General features: G+C 38.8%; 1 protein-coding gene across 2 annotated transcripts in view; it reads right to left on the minus strand.

Moving 5' to 3' along the window:
- Positions 1-20,393, minus strand: part of Atg17 (autophagy-related 17) — a 322,986-nt gene that overhangs the window by 87,726 nt on the left and 214,867 nt on the right. The window contains exons 1-2 of one of the 2 annotated variants that reach the window (XM_083142316.1): positions 11,763-11,846; positions 10,092-10,264 (exon numbers count right to left, since the gene is read on the minus strand). In XM_083142316.1, coding sequence (XP_082998442.1) covers positions 10,092-10,159 — 68 coding nt within the window. In that variant the 5' untranslated portion in view covers positions 10,160-10,264; positions 11,763-11,846. Of the gene's footprint in view, positions 1-10,091; positions 10,265-11,762; positions 11,847-20,393 lie in introns of those variants that run through there. The other variant, XM_083142317.1, reaches the window with a different exon arrangement.

Genomic DNA, 20,393 nt, shown 5'->3' on the forward strand with positions numbered 1-20,393 from the left:
TTACCTGGTAGTAAAAAGATCAGGGCATTCTACCAGAACTAGGAGAGAGAGGTATGGTGTTGGCATTGTACCAGAGACTGTGACTATAGTCTGAGAGTTTTATAAAAGTAATGATTACAGTTGTCTCTGTCCAGGCAAGACTTTTGTAAATTTTAAATATATTAAATATTAAAATTCTAATATATCTATGTATGAAATATATTTCAGTATTGTATTGTTGTTTATTTACATTCCAGGTTACCGTTTACAGAATTTAAACACAAAATATGTTAATAAAAAAATTAAATTAGGCATACCTTATTTAATGTGAATTATTGAATTTTTCAGGAGTTTTGCATGACCGTATTTCTCAAATCACTTGAATCTCAAACTCAAAATTTTAACTGAAGTTACTTATGTATTGTGTAGAAATTTCAGACTTTTTAATAACTGCCTACCAGAGATATTTAACCCTGAATTTGGATTTTTATTTTAAAAAATGTACAAGTTTATGACCCTGTAGAAAAAAAAAGACCCAAGTCTTAAGCTTCAAATAATTATGACATACACTATTGGTGCACAGGTAATATATATACACTATGTTGCCATTTGTCACTGGACACCCCTCAAAAGTTCTTGGGATCATCTGTACACATCATACAACCTATAAAAGGCGTTGCCGGTTGAGAATACACTCATACCAGCTACAGCTGTCAATATGGACAGACAACACGAACTGAGTGAGGCAGAACGAGGAATGATCATTGGAGACCACAGGTTTGGGCATTCGACCCGTGAGATTACCAACAAATTTCTGATACCCCGGTCGACAGTTAGTGATGTTATTGTGAAGTGGAAGTGAGAGGGTATCAGGACATGCCGACCCAGACCCGGTAAACCGAAAATATTAACAGATCGTGACCATCGATGCTTGAAACGTGTGGTGAAGTCAAACCGGAAGGCGTCGTTATAGATGGTGGCACAGGAGTTTTGATTGGCTTCCAGTAGCGCAGCAAGTGATCGTATTGTCTGCCGGGAGATCGACGCACTTGGTTGTCATGGTCGCCCAGAAGTTCACAAGCCGCATATCACAGCCCTAAATGTGACCCGTTGGTTACATTGGACTCTCGAACAATGAAAATCCATCCTATGGAGTGATGAATCGCGCTACCAGATGTGGCGGTCTGATGGACGTGTGTGGGTGTGGCGTATGCCCAGTGAACACTGTTTACAGAACTGTATCGTACCCACAGTGAAACTTGGCGGTGGCATCATGGTGTGGTCCTGCTTTTCGTGGTATGGTCTTGGTCCTCTTGTTTTAGTTCGGGGAAACATGAATGCCGATGTGTACCAAAAAGTTCTGGACAATTCTGCACTACCGACATTGTGGGAACAATTTGGTATTGGTGGCCCATACCTGTTTCAGCACGACAATGCTCCATGTCATACGGCAGGCATTATCAACACTTGGTTCGAGGAGATGGGTGTGCAAAAACTTGATTGGCCAGCCCAAAGTCCAGATATCAACCCCATTGAACACCTTTGGGACAAGTTGGAGCGCCGCTTGAGAGCCAGGCAATGCCGCCCAAAAAACACCACTGAGCTACTTGCGGCTTTGCAGGAGGAATGGGGCAAGTTTCCCATTGACACGTATCGCAAATTGGTGGAAAATCTTCCTTGAAGGGTTGCGGATGTCATTGCGGCAAAAGGTGGCCCTACACGATACTGATGTGGTGCTGAGACCGGATTAACGTACTGGTATGGGGTGTCCAGTGACGAATGGCAATATAGTGTATAAATGAAGTGTTAACAAAACTCAGACAGATTCAATCATAATCCAAGGCATAGCACCTTAGACCACATGGGCACGGAGGAGGACTTAGGATATTATACACAAATTCAATTATAGTCTATAATGTGCTTAACATCACAGATTTTGTCTCATTGTCCCAGGACTTAACAGAGTTAACATAAAAAAGTTACCACTGATGCTTACAAATTGAGAAAATGAGATGAGCCATGATATAAAAAAAAATGTCCACCATCTTGAAATCAGTGATAACAAAAATGAAATAACAGTGGTTCTGAACTGTCGAACATATGAGGCTCACACCACACAAAATATATATTTAAAAAAAATGGTCAAGCAAACCGTGTTGTATCACTTTCCATGGATTGACCATCTATTAACTGAGCTACCGAGCCGACCCTGGTTTTGCCCAATTTTTCAAACTTACTGCATTACCTGTGTGGAATTGTCTCTTGTCAATGTTACTGTAACGGGATCTGTTGCCATTGAAACACTATTGATGTAAACAGTGTCTAGTTTCACCAAATATAGAGATGTACTACATAACGAAATCAGCAAGCAAAACAGCAAAAGCAAAAAATCATGCAAAACCATGCCTGGTCCGGTAGTTTGGTTGCTAGATTAATAGCACAGTATGCCAGAGAGCCAGTTTTGAGTCTTGGCCAAGCCTCCATTTTTTTATAAAATTCTATGCATAATTATTCTTATGCAATAAACAATTAGCACATACTCTCTATTATAAGACAAGATGCTCTGATGCCATCAATCCAAGTGGACATAAAAATTAAAATATTTATTATAAAAAATTCAGGAAAAATGCTACAGAAGTAACTAGGACAAGATGTCCAACAAGCAACAAACATCAGTGCGGAGGACCACATTCTGGTCTTGAGGCACATCCTCCACAGTATGATGTCCTTGCCGGAAGGCTGCAACCAAATGGGCCTCTGCCCGATAAACAAGGCCTCATTGCCACAGACTTCTCGAAAATCTGCACGACATTCCGTTGAGTTTCTGCTATGTGCTACCCCAATCTTAATCAATGCACACTCCTTTCTCTTCAAAAGTATCACGTGAGAGCAGTCACATTTCACACCACCACTTCACAGTTACATATTCGTTCGTCTGCACCCACTGCACTAGCGATGAGTGCATTGAACAGCTACGCCTTCCCTCTTTATGTACTGGGAACAGCAATACTCTCTTGATTACATGCAACATGATGACAGTATTGCCACTACTTTTTTCCAACCATCATATATAGGTTTCTGACAGACAAGAAATATTTTAATTATGTAAGTATTTTTATTACTGATAGAAAATTTTAAAAATCAATGTTTTCCTGGCAGAATGTCAACAGAGTGAGCAAGTGACTGGGATCCACACACACACACACAACTACAATACATAAGCAATTCAGTCCTCACTTTCATTTGGGGCAGGAATGTAAGTGTTGAAAGTCCTACCAAAAGAACATACTATAAGATCACACGAACAGAACAATTCTGACAAAAAGTACAGAAGAATGGAAGCTGTATAACTATTTGTAATTTGATCTTTCTTCATCATGTTACATATATTCACTGAGTGTGCTACTATAATTTATTAACAAGGATACTCATGAAAAATAATCGCATTTCTACTATTTGCATTTTACGTATTAATAATGTTTATATAACAGCAAATGGGTTTAGTTCCTAGTGCACTGACATGCTACTTTTAAAAGGGAGCAAAGTAGGCCACTCTTTTCTGGCCTTCGAGACAGGAGCACCTTTAGTGTCAAATATCTCGCCGAGACTAGACTAAAGTAGAATTTGAACCACTGTCAATATGGCTCCATGAGAATTGAAGCTTCTACTTGTTGATTATAAGGCGAGAGCGTTAATCACTACATTATCCTTTACAATCCCTATCCCGACTTCTTGGAACAGCAGTAGATGAGATTCAGGTAATATTTTATCTTATATTTTCTAGGGGCTATATTTTAACATACTATTTTATAAAAAATTCACAGCTCCAACACCCCCCCCCCCATCCATCCTGTGCCTGCCCTTCCAGAGACAGCACGCTTTGCCACTGATGATCAGATATAAGGAATAAACCGAATAAACAAAGAAAAGAAAAAACTATTATCACTCTGTCCTGCCGTAATGTACCCTATTATGGCAACACGAACCCCACATTTACTGTTGTTTACATCACTTAAATGTTAATTTTGAGTTAATCTAAGCATTCTATTAGTAATGAACGTTGATTCAGATATTTTATTACTCACTTTTATTCACAAACCCAAGAACGTTATCATAATTTCACTTTAATTTTGATATATTGTGAATGTTCACTGTGCATACGTCGTAGATGGTCCGCTGGTGTTCCGGGCAACACGAGATGTAAAGATTGGTGCATTGGATCTTCACCTCTTGCCGTAGTTTACATTCGCCCTGACAGCGATTCAGAAATTTGTCCATCTAACGCATTGGAATTTCGAGCCCGTTTACGAGTGGGAGATTGAAGGTCACTATAGCTCTTTTCAGTTGTTACGGCGTGCGCTCTAGAAGCTGGCAGGGGAAGTGGAGTGCGGGGAAACGACCTATCCAGCGCAACGAGACAGGCCGGTTAGAGAGAGAGAGACTGCAGCGTTGCCAGAGTAGCGGGAAAGGGGAGTTGAAATCGAAAGAACCATGAAATACAGACGTCCCATTGTTCGCGTATGGCCTGAGGATGCGTATTATCCCCATCTTGTGGTCAGTAGAATACCGATAAGTGTACGATATGAAGTGTATACGTTGTAGGAATTCTTTCCAACTGTACCGAATGGTAGCTAGCATTGTCCATTACAATCACTGCGTCTTTGATGTTCCTTTCGTCAAGCGGATCTAAAAACTGCAAAAACCACTGAAAACTAATTTACATTCCTGTAGAAAACCAGTGTGACTGGAACCTACGTGACAAACAATAATGCACCCACCTTTACCCACGGGCACTTTTAAACCCCCTGTACCCTCTTTATTTTGCCAGTTTTTTGTTGGAGCGTAATTCTGATGTATGTACGTTTCATCTAAATGAAATACCTATATAGGGCAAAGGTTCCTTATTTTTTTAGAAGATCCATTTTTCGCATAAACGGCTGTAACTATATCGGCTCTCTCCATCAGAAATCGTCTACCGTCATTGCTCTTTTTGTACTTTAACCCCATATACTTCAGTATCCTCCACAACGACGAAACTCCCCACTGAAAGCTTATTTGTGTATGCAAATCAACGAAAACTTGTTCAGTGTTGGATATTCGCCCTTTACATAATACCCGAGGATAATTCTTCTTGTTATATCTTTATCGCAACCGTCGATTGTCTTTGTGATACTGTTCCTTTTGATTCGTTTGCGCGGTGATTCAAATGACGTGGAACCCGACGTCTCAAGACTGTCTTTGCCTTCCCTAACAATACGCTGCACAGTTCGCGTACTCACTCCAAAAGCTTCCAACATACTCTGTTGCACTTTGTGCACTCTTACCAAGGGACCACTGTTTTCTGCTTCCTTTTGATAATATCCATGAACCCTACTGATTATTTTCCTGCCTTGGCTATAAAGTACCCTCTTTCCTGTTCACCATCGTACGATACTTACTCCTAGGGCGCCGACTTGTCAAAATTATTAGGGGGGGGGGGCTCTGATCACTGAAATAAATTAATCAATGACTCACTCTCTCCCTTTTTAAGTTTTGGCCTCAGTGTTCGGAATCTCATAAAAGCCCATGAATTCCTCAAAAATATCAAAATTTTTATTCACAGTTCGAATGCAGAATATTGATTGTCAACGGATGGATATGTCACACGTTTCGTCAACCATAATAGCAAAATATTCTCGACTTTTAATATCTGCTACCAAGGAGCGCAAAACAGATCTTCCTAATATATCAATGATCTCGTTCTGAATGTCATGTAGCCCGAACGTCCCATCCACTACCCTAGTTCATGCACATCGTCTTTTGAAACTCTTTTTTTAGTAAAAATTTTAACAATACTCATAATTATATACTTAGTATATAGTAATAAGTCATGTGTTTTGTTTTCTCTGGTCACAGCCCGCCCCAAAGTTGATGGTTTAGTGGTCTCAGCCCCCCAAAGGTGATGGTCTAGTCTAGAACATTTCAAATGTGTATTTAAAGTTAAGTTCATGTGGCACAATTCAGAGTAAACTTGACAAGAGAAGCAAAATAATACATTATAACTCTTAAGCAAAATTATTTGGGGAGCTCTGCCCCCCCCCCCCCATCGTTAACATTGGGGAGTCTCGAGCCCCCCAAGCCCCATGGAGTCGGCGCCTATGCTTACTGTGTTATTAAGCACAAAGCTCCCTATGGAACAACGAGAGTACAAATAAACGTCACGCCACATACACGTTTATCGAAGAAACAATGCAGTTAGGCAATACACGACGCGACAACAATTACTCCCACGCATGTTATTCCTACATTCCGCTCATAACAAACAGGAATCAACACTGGGGCAAAACACCATCAGCAACGCGGTGAATTGGCAACACAGCAACGTGCAGAACGAAGTTAGCGCTGCAGCTTCCTCCTGCAACTGCGTAACTCTCGGCTCCACCGCTAGGTGGTCTGTTCTCTGGTTGGTCAGCGGCACGTTCCCCGCTCCCCACTTCCCCTGCCAGCTTCTAGAGCGGACGACGTAAGAACTGAAAAGAGCTATAGTCCCATCACTTTCCAATTCACTATGGGTTTCAATGTTCGGATCCTTACTATTATCTCAGTCACTCACTTCAGATTCAGAGGATTCACATAAACTACCAAAATCTACATCATCTTTACTGTCACTTTCTTGCATTATGCGCAAAGTGTCTTCTACCGATATTTGTTGTCGTGACGTGCTGCAGCTTCAAAGCACGGTGCACAACTGAGAAGCACAGTCAGATGACTGTAGCAATGATGTTTATGTATAGCACTGTCCGGAAACATACAGTGCCCTCTGTCAGGAATCAAAGATGGCTGTCACAAATTCTTGCAGGAACAATTTTCAGTGAGGCACGAAACTTGTGCAATGCAAATTCTACCTTATAACTCTGGGGTGGACCCCAGGTCACATTCATGCACAAAATTTAAAAAATCCTAACCACCTTTATTTTTCATCTATTTTTGAGATAAGATGTCAAGGGATATGACAACCCAGAGAATGGTATATTATTTTTGGCAACCAGCTTGAGGTCTGCACGGACCCCACGACAAAGTGAGAGGGTTCTTCGGTCAATCATCTTTTGAGGCATATTGCCCAGTGGTTCTGATCCAAATTTAAACTGTAGGTCCAGTTCCACTTAGCCCATCATATGCCTAAAGTGGTCTTGGTAAAAATGTCATAGCCGGGAAATGGATTTCTTAAAATTTACAGGAGAAAGTACTTACAGAATTGAGTTTCTGTATAATTTTGGAAGGTCATAGAAGTGTTTTCTCGCATTTTTCAATGTATTTTGCTGCTAAATCATGTATTTCTCTATAATAATGTCCATCCAATGCACGAAAGCTGTTGCTTGCATTTCCATCCATGTATTTGAACCGGATGTTGCGAGCATCTGATGACGTAATCAAGGTAAGTGTTTCCAAACACACAGTTTTTTCACTATATTGCCCAACCTAACCTAACCTTACCGTGAAGGTGCGTGGGGCTATCGTGAATGGTTTTTGGGGCTGTTTGTGGATGGTCATACTATCCCAAATGTATTTTGGGGCTATGCATGAATGGTTTTTGGGGCTATGCGGGATTTTTTCTGTTAAGAAGGTTTGCGGTTTGAAACAACGCTAGTCAAGATTTGTCCGCCATTTTGAGTGTTCAGGAAGCGAGGAAAGAACGAACAATAATTACTCAATATGTCGACAATAGATACTAATTTCGTTAAAAAAAAGCAAAATCACTTGTTAAACAATCTTCTGCAATGCAGAATAGGTAAGTACGAACGTCAACAATTACAGAATAAACGATTTACAGACATTTCCTGGCTTTGACAGTTTTACCGTGGTCTTAAATCAAACTTTAAAAAATATTCTGGAGCCTGTTAAACTTCGTGCTAAAAGAAAAAGATTTGAAACTTCAAGAATGTTAGGAACAATAATATATCCACAAGTCTGGCAGTTGGGAGAGGCAATCAGGTAACGGTTCTGATTGTTTTATGATTTTTTTTTTCAAATTCTTCTAGCAGAAAGACTAATTATCGTAGAATTTCTTGGAAATCATTGTCACATGAAATTTCAACCTTCTCTAAAGTAATGAGCACTGTTTGGATTCGAAAAAAGATATTTATGTTGAAAAAATAAACTTAAAAATTACCATATGCAAGCATGCACGTTTCCCATGGACAAGGTATTTTCTGTTGACAAGCGAAAGTAAGTATCGTAGACTAATGGCAATGAATGTATAAGTAATTCGGAATCTTAGTAGAATGCATGGTACTACTTTACTATACCAGAGACACCTATCAATGATTTATTTTTCAATTTTCTACATTGCTAACATACTATTCTGCATTGCGGAACATTTATTTAGGTGAAGTAATGAATTTCTAACGAAAATAATGTCTATGTCTTACATTAACGAGTACTTACTGTTGTTCCTTATTTCCCACAAACCATCCACGGGTAGCCCCAAAAACCATTGACGTTAGCCCAAAAATTCACGATAGCCCCACGAACCATCACGGGGACGAGGTATGCCTACTAGGTTAGGTTAGGCCTGTTGTAAGGTTCCATTAGCACTCCTTTCGTTCAATTTAGCATATACGGACAATACGGAGCGTATTGTGCTCTCGTGCAGAAAGCAAATGGCGGCAGCAGCAATAGCACGTCGGAAATAGATTTTCGTACAAAACCACATGCATTCGCATTAAAATGGATCAAAACTACATTCCCGAGCATCAACAACGCTACAGAAAATGATTTGCGTAAGTACTTTCTCCTGTAAATTTCAAGAAATCCATCTCTGGTATAGTCAAGTGTTACCGAATGCATTTTTAAGAACAAAACCTGACCTGCCTAACCTAATCACAAAAGCATATATTGAACAAAATCTTAAGCAATCGCTACAACTCTGCAGTATGTGTTAACAGACGTAAATCGGAATCGAACCATGCAAAAATTGCATTTGTAGCATGATGAAATCAGAATAAAACAAAAGGAACTTGGACCAGCAATCACCCTGCCCATGAATCTGTGCTGGACTCAAAAGTGGAAATTCCTATCCGGGGGGAGGGAGTAGGTTAAGTTTGAAGATAGGTGAGACAAGTAGCGCTGCATGGTTTGAAACACACAATGAAAGTTTAACAAAAATTCCCTACACTGGAGATGTGAGAACTACCAATGTGTGTATTGTGAAAGCACTCATAAGAAACAATGGTTATCTCTAAATGCTATGCCATGTCATGTATGGGGTATGGCAGGATGTTGATGGAGCTAATGAGCCTTTATATTGCATCATCTTTTAATTACATGTTACAATAATAGTGCAAACTTCCATGAATGAATCTACATGCTCAGAGTAGACTTGGAAATAAATAACTTTGGCATCAGTGTCATCATTTTCTGCTCACAGAAGGTTCCAGTACATATTCAAACAGATATTTGTGAAGGGCTCAATATTGTCAAGACTTGAATTTATTGTACTGTCTTTATATTTACATATAATGCATTGTTTTGTTAATAACCAAGAGAAGTCTTACTTTCATTTAGTGTATGTGGAGGTGCTCTCTATTATAGTATCTGTTACGCACACACATGATAATGGTTATTTTAATTCGTTTGTATTATTGAAATGTTAAAGTGTATTTTTTTAGTTTATTATCTTAATCCTTCTAAGATTTAATAGTTCTTTGTGGTTCAGGTTGCACTTATTTTTGGTTGTGTCTTATTTTTGTTAATGGTGTGAATTAGCATTCTAGCTTTCTTTTTACCTCTTTCAAATATCACTCATGACACAGTCGCACACAGATTTATGAAGATGTGTAACAGCTAATCAACAAATAATGTTACCAAAGCTGTTGTTGATGGTCCCTGAAAATGTGACTCATTTCATTAAGATTGCTGATTGGTGAGAGGGTGCTATTGTTGATTTTTGAAACAAAAACTATTTCCAGTTTTGGAATATCCTATACCTATCCCCAAGTATTCATCAGAGTAATCCAAATCAAGTGAAATGAATTAATCAGTTGAAAGTACATACATTTTCGACATTAATCATTCAAGAACTAATAACTACTACAGAATGAATATGAATAAAGATAAATTTAATGGAAACTTACCTCTCCAAGGCCAAATTCATGTCAAAAGTTAGCATAGTACCCGTATCTACATGGAATATGTACAACATCCTGATTACCCGTGCCCACACACCTCACAATTTTAAAATCTGTTGTCTAAGCTGTAATGTTTCATAGGTTCTGTCCTTCTCTGCCATCAGCATGGGCATTTAGGACTGAAAAATATAAATACATCATGATGATTAGAAGACATTGTATTGAATAAAAACTAATGGTAATGCATCACATGTCAACATTGAATATCTAATCACTCTAATATACTAGACTCTATTGGGCTCAATTAATATATCTTTTTCAAATGATATAGAAATTTGAGCTATAGGCCTATACAATTTCAGACAATGACCAGCTACTTTTTTTTAATGCATATTTCTAAACAAAAGCAAACACAAAGTCATTTGAATTCATGAAAGGAATCATTCCATTTGGAATAATAGAATATTTCGGTTCTGTACACTCCAGTAATGAGAGTGCTAAGTCCCATTTACTCTTTTGTACATTAGTGCCCCCTCGCCTTTTTTTCCTATTCCTCTCGCATAGTCTGATATTTTCGGGTTTCTTCCTGCTTTGTACAAAATCAACGTTAGGATATTGTAATATGATAAGCATGAGATCGCACAGAATTATAATGATTCCAGAAATCGTTAATAAAGTACTGAAATCGAATAACAAAGAACTGTTTACAGAGACAATTTGGTAAATTTCTCGTATCGGACAAACAGATTTCTTCAAATTTACAGGAGAAATTACTTACCGAATGCAGTTTCTTTAGACTTCTGGAAGTTCGGGGAAGTGTTTTATCGCATCGTTCATTGAATTTTGCCAGTAAATCATATATTTTTCGATATAAATGTGTGACCGATGCATGAAAGCTCTTGCATCCATTTACTTCCAGGTGGATGTAGCCTGTGTCTGATGACGTAATCCCGGTCAGTGTTTCCAAACATGTGTTTCTGTAACTGAAGAAGGTACGTTACCGAAGGCAAAAAGAAACGAAGAAAACTTACGCGATATGTCACAAATAGAGCTTATTTCCGTGAAATAAGCGAAATGCCACTTTCAGCAATGTTTCTCAATGCAGAATACATAAGTACGAATAATTAAATTAAATGAACTAGCAAATTTCAGCCGTTTGTCCGATACGAGAAATTTACCGACAATTTTTTGCCAAGAACGTTTGTTTGATGAAGAACGAAAAATCATATATTGAGGTGTACGTCATAAAATATTCCACTGATAAAGCGCAAGAAATTTACAGAATTAGAAAGAAATATAAATAGAATAAATACAAGGGAATACACAAAGCTTTCACTATAATATCAATTCTTTGTGTTCTCAGTGCTTTTATTCAACTTTACTGAACATTCTGAACAACTAATTCCACAAATATCACAACTTCAAAGAATATTCCACCGAAAGTTTCACGTATAACAACATTTTCCACTCTGAAAATTGGAATGCTTTGTTCTTGTTATGAAGAGATAACAAAAACAATAAAAAAAAACTACGCTTTTGAAAGGTGCAGAAAATAAACTCTAGGCTCTCTGCTATTGCACTCATATGGTACGCTGTAATTTATTAGCAATCATAAAAGTTACATAAAAAGCAGCATTATCTCTCTACTAAAATATTCGACAAAACTCGTTTACTAACCTCTTGTAAATAGTTTTAGCAGACGTCCTTCCATTTCGCGAGCTGCCATAACAGTGGCACCACCAGCTGTTTACCACAAGGCATGATGGGAAAACAAAGGAGCATACATTCTGCGATTTAAGTCGAAGGATTACGCATTACTTCAACGCTGATCAGGGAATAGGCGCGTGGAAAGTGAAAAGAAAGAAATTAACGCACGTGATACGTACTCTATATTCCTTGCGTACAAGATGTGTGTGGTCAAAAAGCTAGACAGCGTGTTAAGAAGCTGCGTGAAACTCTTTCATTCGCGCAGCCCCGATGGTTTCTTGATTTTACTTTGCCTTAGGTTAAGAAACGTAGGACTCGATTGAAAAAGGAAACGTGAAAACGAGTGGAAAGTTATTGCGAAAACAGAGCAGTATTAATTGTGATGAACTGGTTATGAAACAACTCGTACATGAATAGACTCATTGCTCTTGTCCTGGTAAATAGCGTACACCGAATGCGGCAGCTTTGTACTTGAACAATTACAATTGAAGTTACTTCTCCAACACATTTCGTTTGTCGCAGTAAAGCGCAAGTTTGTTGAACCAGCTATTTTTCGATTCTGGAGTTATTGCCCTCGCCACTTCGCCTTTCTCCGGTTACCAAGGCGACTGGGAGCGATCGTTAGTCGTTACTCAATTAGTCTTAAAGAAAGGCGCTCACATGAACTGTCCGTTCCACACTTATCTCGTATTGCCCCGAATATTTAATTGAGTTCGGGAAAATTGGTTGTTGCAGCAAGAATAGGGTTACCAGATCGCTGTAAGGGAAATGTAGGACATGCTGTCCCAAAATGTAGGACATTGAGTCAAAATGTAGGACACAAAACATTCTCAATAAATAATACATATTTTTATAGAACACGTTAGAAAGTAGTTGAAAAATTACACTTTTCAGTTTTAAAAAAATGAATTCTTAATTAATTTTTAAATGGAAAATTTCAAGACTTGCAATCATACTAATCAATGCACCTCTTACTACAAGATTTAAGTGGTACTTCTCTGAGGAGATAATTTTTATCAAAATTTCAGGTTTAGTCAAATTGTATTTATGTTAGACTGGACAGTCAAACTCTTTGAAATTATAGGGACCAGTAACAGACATTTTACAGACTTCATGAAAAAATAATTTCTCTCGTTAGTCTGTTGGGCTGATGGTAATAAAAGTACTCTCTGAACATTTGAATTATGACCTGTAATGGCAAATAAATATTCAGCAATTACCGTAATTTAAAATGGTTTGTGAAGTTTCATCTTGGGTAGATTTTAGTTCAATAACAGGGTGTCTACCAAAATAACACATCCAAAATTCTTGACTTTTTCTGGACTCTTCTAGACCTTTTTTCCGTTTTTCTTAACGTTTATTTATTCGACCCCTACTTAGGTAAAATTGGAAATTAGTAATTAAGAAAACAAATATTTATTTATTGAAAACCCCTACCAAAGGGCTACTTAAGATGAAAACTGAAGCTGAATTTAAGAAGAGAATTAGATCTGCTTTCTCGTATTAATGCATCCTGAACTGTGTTTGGCAGACGAGCAAGGCTTTGGCGACTACTCACAGCCAGTATAATCTTATGTGGGGCTTGTGTCGGTTGTCCCTATATGTTTGTGACTGTCCCTTCATCCATCTTACCTTACCGTCATTCATTATCATTTTCGCGATTAACCAAAGGGACAGAAAAAAGTTAAGTAAAATAAACTAAATCAACCAATCAGTCATTATGATAGCAAAAATTCTTCACCACAAGAATAATTTATTTCCTTTGGATTGACTTCTTGACCTATTTGTTGATTTCTTTACTTCTTCTGGACTACCATGACTTTCTTGACTGGTACACACCCTCAATAACTTCGCTCTATATACCCCTGCTTTACAATCAAATTATATTGAATAAGAATGGCAACACCTTGTTCCATCAGTATAATCCCTAAGGCAAGAGATTCTGCTCAGGCATTGAACAGTTACGTTATCAGAAAGTGGTTCCAAATCTTTGTTCATTAAGTGCTTCCGTTTTTCCGTATTTTTGATAGCAGGACAAACTTTTTTCTTTTTAGGCAATGACTGAATCAAAATAAATTTCACAATTGAGTTTGGAAGCGCAGTCCATACACTTGTAACTTGCATTACTTTTTCTGTTATCTACTTTCCTAATTACTATTATGTGACGCTCAAAATGTAGGACATTTATGATATTTTTCAAATTCCTCCCGGACGCCGGACATAAGGCTAAAATGTTGGACATGTCCGGGAAAATCCGGACGTCTGGTAACCCTAAGCAAGAAGTACACCCCCTCCCCGTGACGGTGTCAAAAAATTAAAGGGGACGGGATGATATTTGTGGGGGTTGCCACATTTAATTTACCCGTAAATAGGATTCAAAAATTCTTATTTGGAGTACAGAAAAGCATTTATTTATTTTTCTTATGGTTTTCAAATTAAAAACACTAAAGTTGCTGATCAAGTCAGTTTATTAAAGTTTAAAAACACTTTACATGTAACGTTTCTACCCTCTATCAGGGTCTTGCTCAGACGAAGAACTAAACTAAGGAAAACCCTATAGGGGGTATAAACGTTACAGTAAAGAGTAAAGTGTTTTTAAATGTTAATAAACTGCCTTGCTCGGCAACTTTAGGGTTTTATTTTTCAGTTTTTTTAAGTTTTTAATTGAGTATTAAGTCCACTTTTTGCACAGAAAAAATATCGGGACTGTACCCGCTGGCGTACGCAGGGTGGGGGCTGATGGGGATGCAGCCCACCACGAAATTTTTAGCGAAAAAAAATAAATTAAAACCGTAGAGAAGTCAGTGTAAATACTAAAGTTGTAAATACAAACTCACGTTAAAATGACTCCCGATTACCATTTCTGTCTTTATACAACTTATATAACGGTCAAAAATCGTAATTACGAAATATTGTATGATCCCCTCCCCCCAGAGAACGCTGCTATGTAATGCCCACATTTACAATTTCAGGCTTCAGCACCACGCTCCGACCACTTTTATTCCCCAGGCACCCATTTATTAGAGGCTGCTGGAAAAGTTCCCCACCTGAAATAACACACCACGGGAATCGAACCCGGGTCTCTCGTGTGGGAGTCAGGTGCCATACGGACTAAAAGAACCAACCTTAGTGCCAATTTTGTATTTCCCGGTGCTTTCTTTCGTACCTATTTCGATAGATTTTAGTTCTATCAATCCCTATCCTGGTTAGAAGACCATTCCTCCTTTACTTTCCTACCTAATAACGATGTGTAGTGTAAAAATATAGGACAGTGAAAAGTATAATCTTGGAGATCTAACAAAAATTTATGTAATATTTTAATATCACTCAGTAATTATGTTGCAAGAATGCTTTAGGTGTATAATGATGAAACATTTTGTCTCCTTACGCTTTGGAACTTTATTTACAGAATAAAATATAATAACAGGCAAATTACTTGGAGGAGCTCGAGCCCCACAGGCCCATATGTATGGAGCATAAAATTGTTAGGTATAGATATTGTAGGATTTATCGTAAAATAATTACATGTTGTTAATGTTAGCTATATTCTGTCCTATTAATCTCTGGAGCAAGTGAACGGAAACAAGTCTATGCGCAAGTAGTGCCGCCAGACGGCTCCACCAATGAACACACGAGAGGGAACGGAATTGCTTGTGTGGGAGGGAGGAGACTTGAGTTAACAGCCTTGCCAGCAACGTGTTCTGCTTTGCTCTGCCCATTCGATCCCCGTCCCTTCTTTGCCGTTATGCGCGTCATTTCTCCAGAGATAACCGAAACAAAGTTATAGAAGTTTTTGACTTTCGAAATCGGATTGTATGTTCATTCCATTCATTCATTCATTGTATTGTTACATTGAAAAAAGGTTTCTGGACCGTATTTAAATTGATCGGGGAAAAAGGTTCCTGGACCGAATTGAAATACTTAACAGATAAAAAGGTTCTTTACGGTCCAGAACCCATTTACGCTTGCTGATTTTCTCTCCTGGACCGGAATTGAATTTATTCAAAATTCCTGGACCTTTAGCAACCCTGGCAAGACCTTACTTGCTTTACAAGTGTTTCGTGCGGTGCCCGTAGGATTTTTCTCAAAGGGGTGATTGATTGATTTGGTGTTTTAAGTCCACGTTATGCACAGTAAGGCTAATCGGGACTGAACCTACAGTTTAAAGTGTGCCTCCACCGGATATCGAACCCGGGATCCCTTGATTACAAGGCGATTCAAATCATAAAATTGAAAGTGAATTTAAAATTCTTCGGCTTTATTGACAAGTTCAGATGTAAGCTCACTATTTAAACAGGAACCGGATTCGCCTTTATTTCGTTTCCATACACATATACAAGTATCACTTTGTCATTCTGTAATTTGTCACGATGCACATATATCACTTAATCGGTATATCATGGTATATCTGATACACGTTTTTACTCACCGAAGAGTACAGGAAAAGGAAAAAAAGAAAGAAAATAATTCAAAACGACGGCGCTGTCAGATCCCTATTTCGGTAGTCATTTCCCTACTTTTCAGGATCCTGAACCTGAACCGTCCAGAAATTCCACAGGATTGTATTTTAAAAGTGGTTTATTCTTGGTATTTTCTGCACTAAAGGTGTCTGCAATTTCTTGAAATTAACATATTTTTCCCCTTGATAAGCAGAAACAATCACTTGAGGGAAGTAAAAAATTCAAGATTTTCAACGCGTCGAGAAATGGCGAATATTTCCAATCTCATCAGCGGGATTATAATAATTATCTTTGCCAATCAGGCTCCGCACATCCATAGTTACGACAGTCATCATAGTTCTAATGTATCTGCGGCAGTGGTGGCAATTGGGGCGGGGGGCAGTTGCCCTCCACCTTTTGTCAATTTTGCCCCCGCACTATACTAAACCTTATCCACCAAGTGAAAGTAAACTGTCCTTGCCCCCTGCCCCCAGTTTTGGAACTCAATCGCCGCCACTGCTGCGAGGAATACATTCTTTCGTTGTTTTCTTGAGCATGGCAGTTAATTACATTAACTTATATCCTGTAAATCACATAAAATATTATTTATAATAAAATATTGTTACAATTTCTTCATTTTAATAACATGAATCTTCCCAGGATATCTCAAGAGGGCAAGTGCTCCCTCTGCCCCGCCCCCTTGTTTGGGCAGAGAGTGTGTGCAGCGTTCTACGTCACTTGTAGTCTCGCTGGAATCGTGGAGGTTGTAGGTGGACGTGCAGCTGAATTATGTAGGCTAATAGAGGAAAACGGTGTGCAAAATCGGGGGAAATGATTCACTCTGGAACACAGAGGCACAAATAGTTGACGCCGTGTTTTCCAACGGGGCATGATTCAGAAATATTACGCAGCATTGCGCCATTGAGTTTCATCAGGAAGAACGAAAGAAGAAAGATACGTTTCCAATTCGTGTCAATGTCAAAACGTCATCAAAATATTTTGGTAGACATGAAACGAAATGTCTATATCACAGAGTATTCTTCCACAGTTTGAATAAAGCCTGGATCAACAATGCAGTAAAAATTATGAAGGTCGAACCTTCAACATCATCATTGGCGTCATCAATACGAGTAGAAGTAGTAATGAGTTATGCATATTTCTAATCTTACGCCCTACTTTGCCTCTTTAGGATGATCGCAACGATGAGGATGAATTGAATGATGATTACATGAAAGGGCTGAAGGCATATTGGGACCGTGTTCAGATGGGCCGTAGGAGGATAGGCGGAGGAGAGATAAAAGAGTCGCGTGTTATATCTTTCAAGAATGGATGGAAGTGCTATGAGAAGAGTAACCCCCTTTCTGCATGATCTGCAACAACCCCTGTTGCTCTGTCAAAGACCCAGGACCTTGGGAGGCGCGTCGCCTGATAATGTTCACATGAGCACGTGAACACTCATGTATATGTCTTAAATTACGTACATATTAAATGCACACACAAACACACATACGTACATTTATTCGATAAATACTATGTTTGATGTGCGAGTATATACACACAATTTACTCTGACACGACTTCTTTCACGTCTGATAACTTTCTTAGATACTTGGTAACACTGACTCCTACAGTGTTCCACGGAGGGCGTTGAACACAATTGCTGTGCGTGTTGCATAGAGCTGACAGCTAAGGGGCTGTTGGCCACTATACCCTGAAGATGTTCACTTCGCTGTGCGAACACTGATGCAAGCGACAATACTTCTAACATTTGACACCAGAGTGCAGCATATACAAGGCATGTCTAGGGGGACTCGAAAAGGTCTATTCTACATAGTTGCAAACTTCAGCGACAATTCGCTAAACCTGGCGGATTTTAAGGGGAAGAGGGACAATTTCCCCTAGGTCCTTCTTGTATTACTTCAAATAAGCATGATTTTGGGGGAAATTGTTGAAAATAAATTGAACTGTTATTCTCACTTTTTCAATTGAATATGAAGTTAACAAGTTAGATGAGTAAATCTGCATTCAGTACAAAAACATTATTGTGAACACTCGTATGCGAACCGCACGCGACGCCACTGGACCTTGGTTGGAAAGCAAAGGTTGCCAAATCAATGTGCAAAGCAAACGTGAATTTTTGCAGTGTTGCCACATTAAGATAAATTTCCCTTTTCGCAGGGAAATGTGGACCAAATTTTAAGAGAAAAAATTGATGAAATTTCAAACTCAACATTGATACAATATCCTTAATTTTTTGCTGTTAACATCTATTTATATTTCTAGGCGACGTCTTCTGCTTCTGCACCAATGTTGTTTAGTAAGGGAGACTGAGGCTGCTTGTCACACGGGTTGGTTGTTACAAACGTCATAACTCGGTCTCTAATTTCCCAGTGACGTGTTTTTTTACCCAGAGTGCATTGAGTGTTAGTTGCAGCAAGAAGATTATTTGCATAGGAGTGAAAAAAGTGTTTTGACATTGTTGACTTCTTTTCTGTGTTTCATACAGCGTGTCCAGTTCTTTCTTTCGTCTTGGATTAGGCCTATTGGAAATGTGAATGAGGTATGTTGAAAACTTGTTTGGAAAGCTATATTGTTATTTATTTATTTATCTTCCAGCTCAGCACACTTCTGGCGTAGGTTGTTTAGAAATTAAAAATGGCGAGTGGGCGTGGTTGTCACAAACTCAATGGGAGTGGTTGTCATGTGTGACAACCATCCCCGTCCTTGTTTAATATTTATTTTATCCTTCTTTTTCAGATTGAAAATGGTCAGAAATGTCAAAAAAATCAACAGACAAAGGAGAAGCATTACCTGATGTGTTAACAGCAGTAAGGAGTGTTAAATTAGAGGGGCATTCAATTCGGCAGGCTGCTACAGACTTTAATGTGTATTACCGGACCTTAGCTCCATACGTAAAGAAAATTCCCGATAGTGATATTTATGATAAGGATGTAGACAAGCCATCAATAAAAGTTGGATCGCCTTGTAATTAAGGGGTCCTGGGTTCGATACTCAGTGGAGGCACATTGTTGTTCAGATCCCACTTTAAACTGTAGGTCCACTCCCGATTAGCCTTACTGTACATAAAGTGGACTAAAAACACCAACTCAAACAAACAAACAATAGCCGTTTGATACATGAGAAACCGCCAAATTTTCCCAGGTGCAGCAGAAGAACAGTTACTTACGTACTTGCTTCATGCTTCCGATATTTATTTTGGTTTGAGCACAAAAGAAGTTCGAAAATTTGCATTTCAAGTTGCTGAAGCAAATCAGCTTAAGATGCCACGAAAATGGTCTGAAACTAGAATGGCTGGTGAAGATTGGTTGACTGCTTTTTTAAAGAGGTATCATGAAGTATCTCTTCGAGTCCCAGAGGCAACTAGTTAGGCTAAAACTTCAAGCTTCAATCACGCAAACGTAGCACGATTTTTCAGAAACCTTTCTGACGTCATGAAAGGACATAAGTTTCTACCACAAGACATTTGGAATATGGACGAAACAGGAGTGACAACGGTACAGAAGCCAGATAAGATTGTCGCTCGGAAAGGAGTTAAGCAAATAGGAGCCATGGTTTCAGCAGAAATGGGAACCCTGGCAACCTTAGCTGTTGCAGTGTGGGCAGTAGGAAATAGCATCCCACCCCTATTTGTCTTTCCCCGTTTGCACTTCAGGAATCATTTTCTTGCAGGTGGACCTCCAGGCTCTAAGAGATGTGCTAATCCATCTGGATGGATGATACAATCACATTTTATTGAATTGAAACATTTTGTTTCTATTGTTCCATGCACTCCTGAGAAACCAGTTTTTTTGCTCCTGGACAACCATTGTTCACATCTGAGCATTGAAGGCCTCGACTTTGCAAAGGATCAAGGCGTAGTCATGCTATATTTCCCCCCACATTGTTCACACCGTCTACAACCCTTGGACAGAACAGTGTATGGTCCCCTCAAAAAGTACATTATTTATGAGTGTGACTCATGGATGCTCAACAATCCGGGTAAGACCATGACCATTTATGGCATTCCCAAGATAGTTGCATCTGCCTATCCCCTCGCCACGACCCCTACGAACATGCAATCTGGGTTTAGATGCACTGGTATTTATCCTTATAATGAAAATATTTTTCCTGAAGCTGACTTCCTTCCGTCTTATGTCACTGAT

This window comes from Lepisma saccharinum, chromosome 20 (genome assembly GCF_977018435.1).
Source record: "Lepisma saccharinum chromosome 20, izLepSacc3.1, whole genome shotgun sequence".
Taxonomy (NCBI): domain Eukaryota; kingdom Metazoa; phylum Arthropoda; class Insecta; order Zygentoma; family Lepismatidae; genus Lepisma; species Lepisma saccharinum.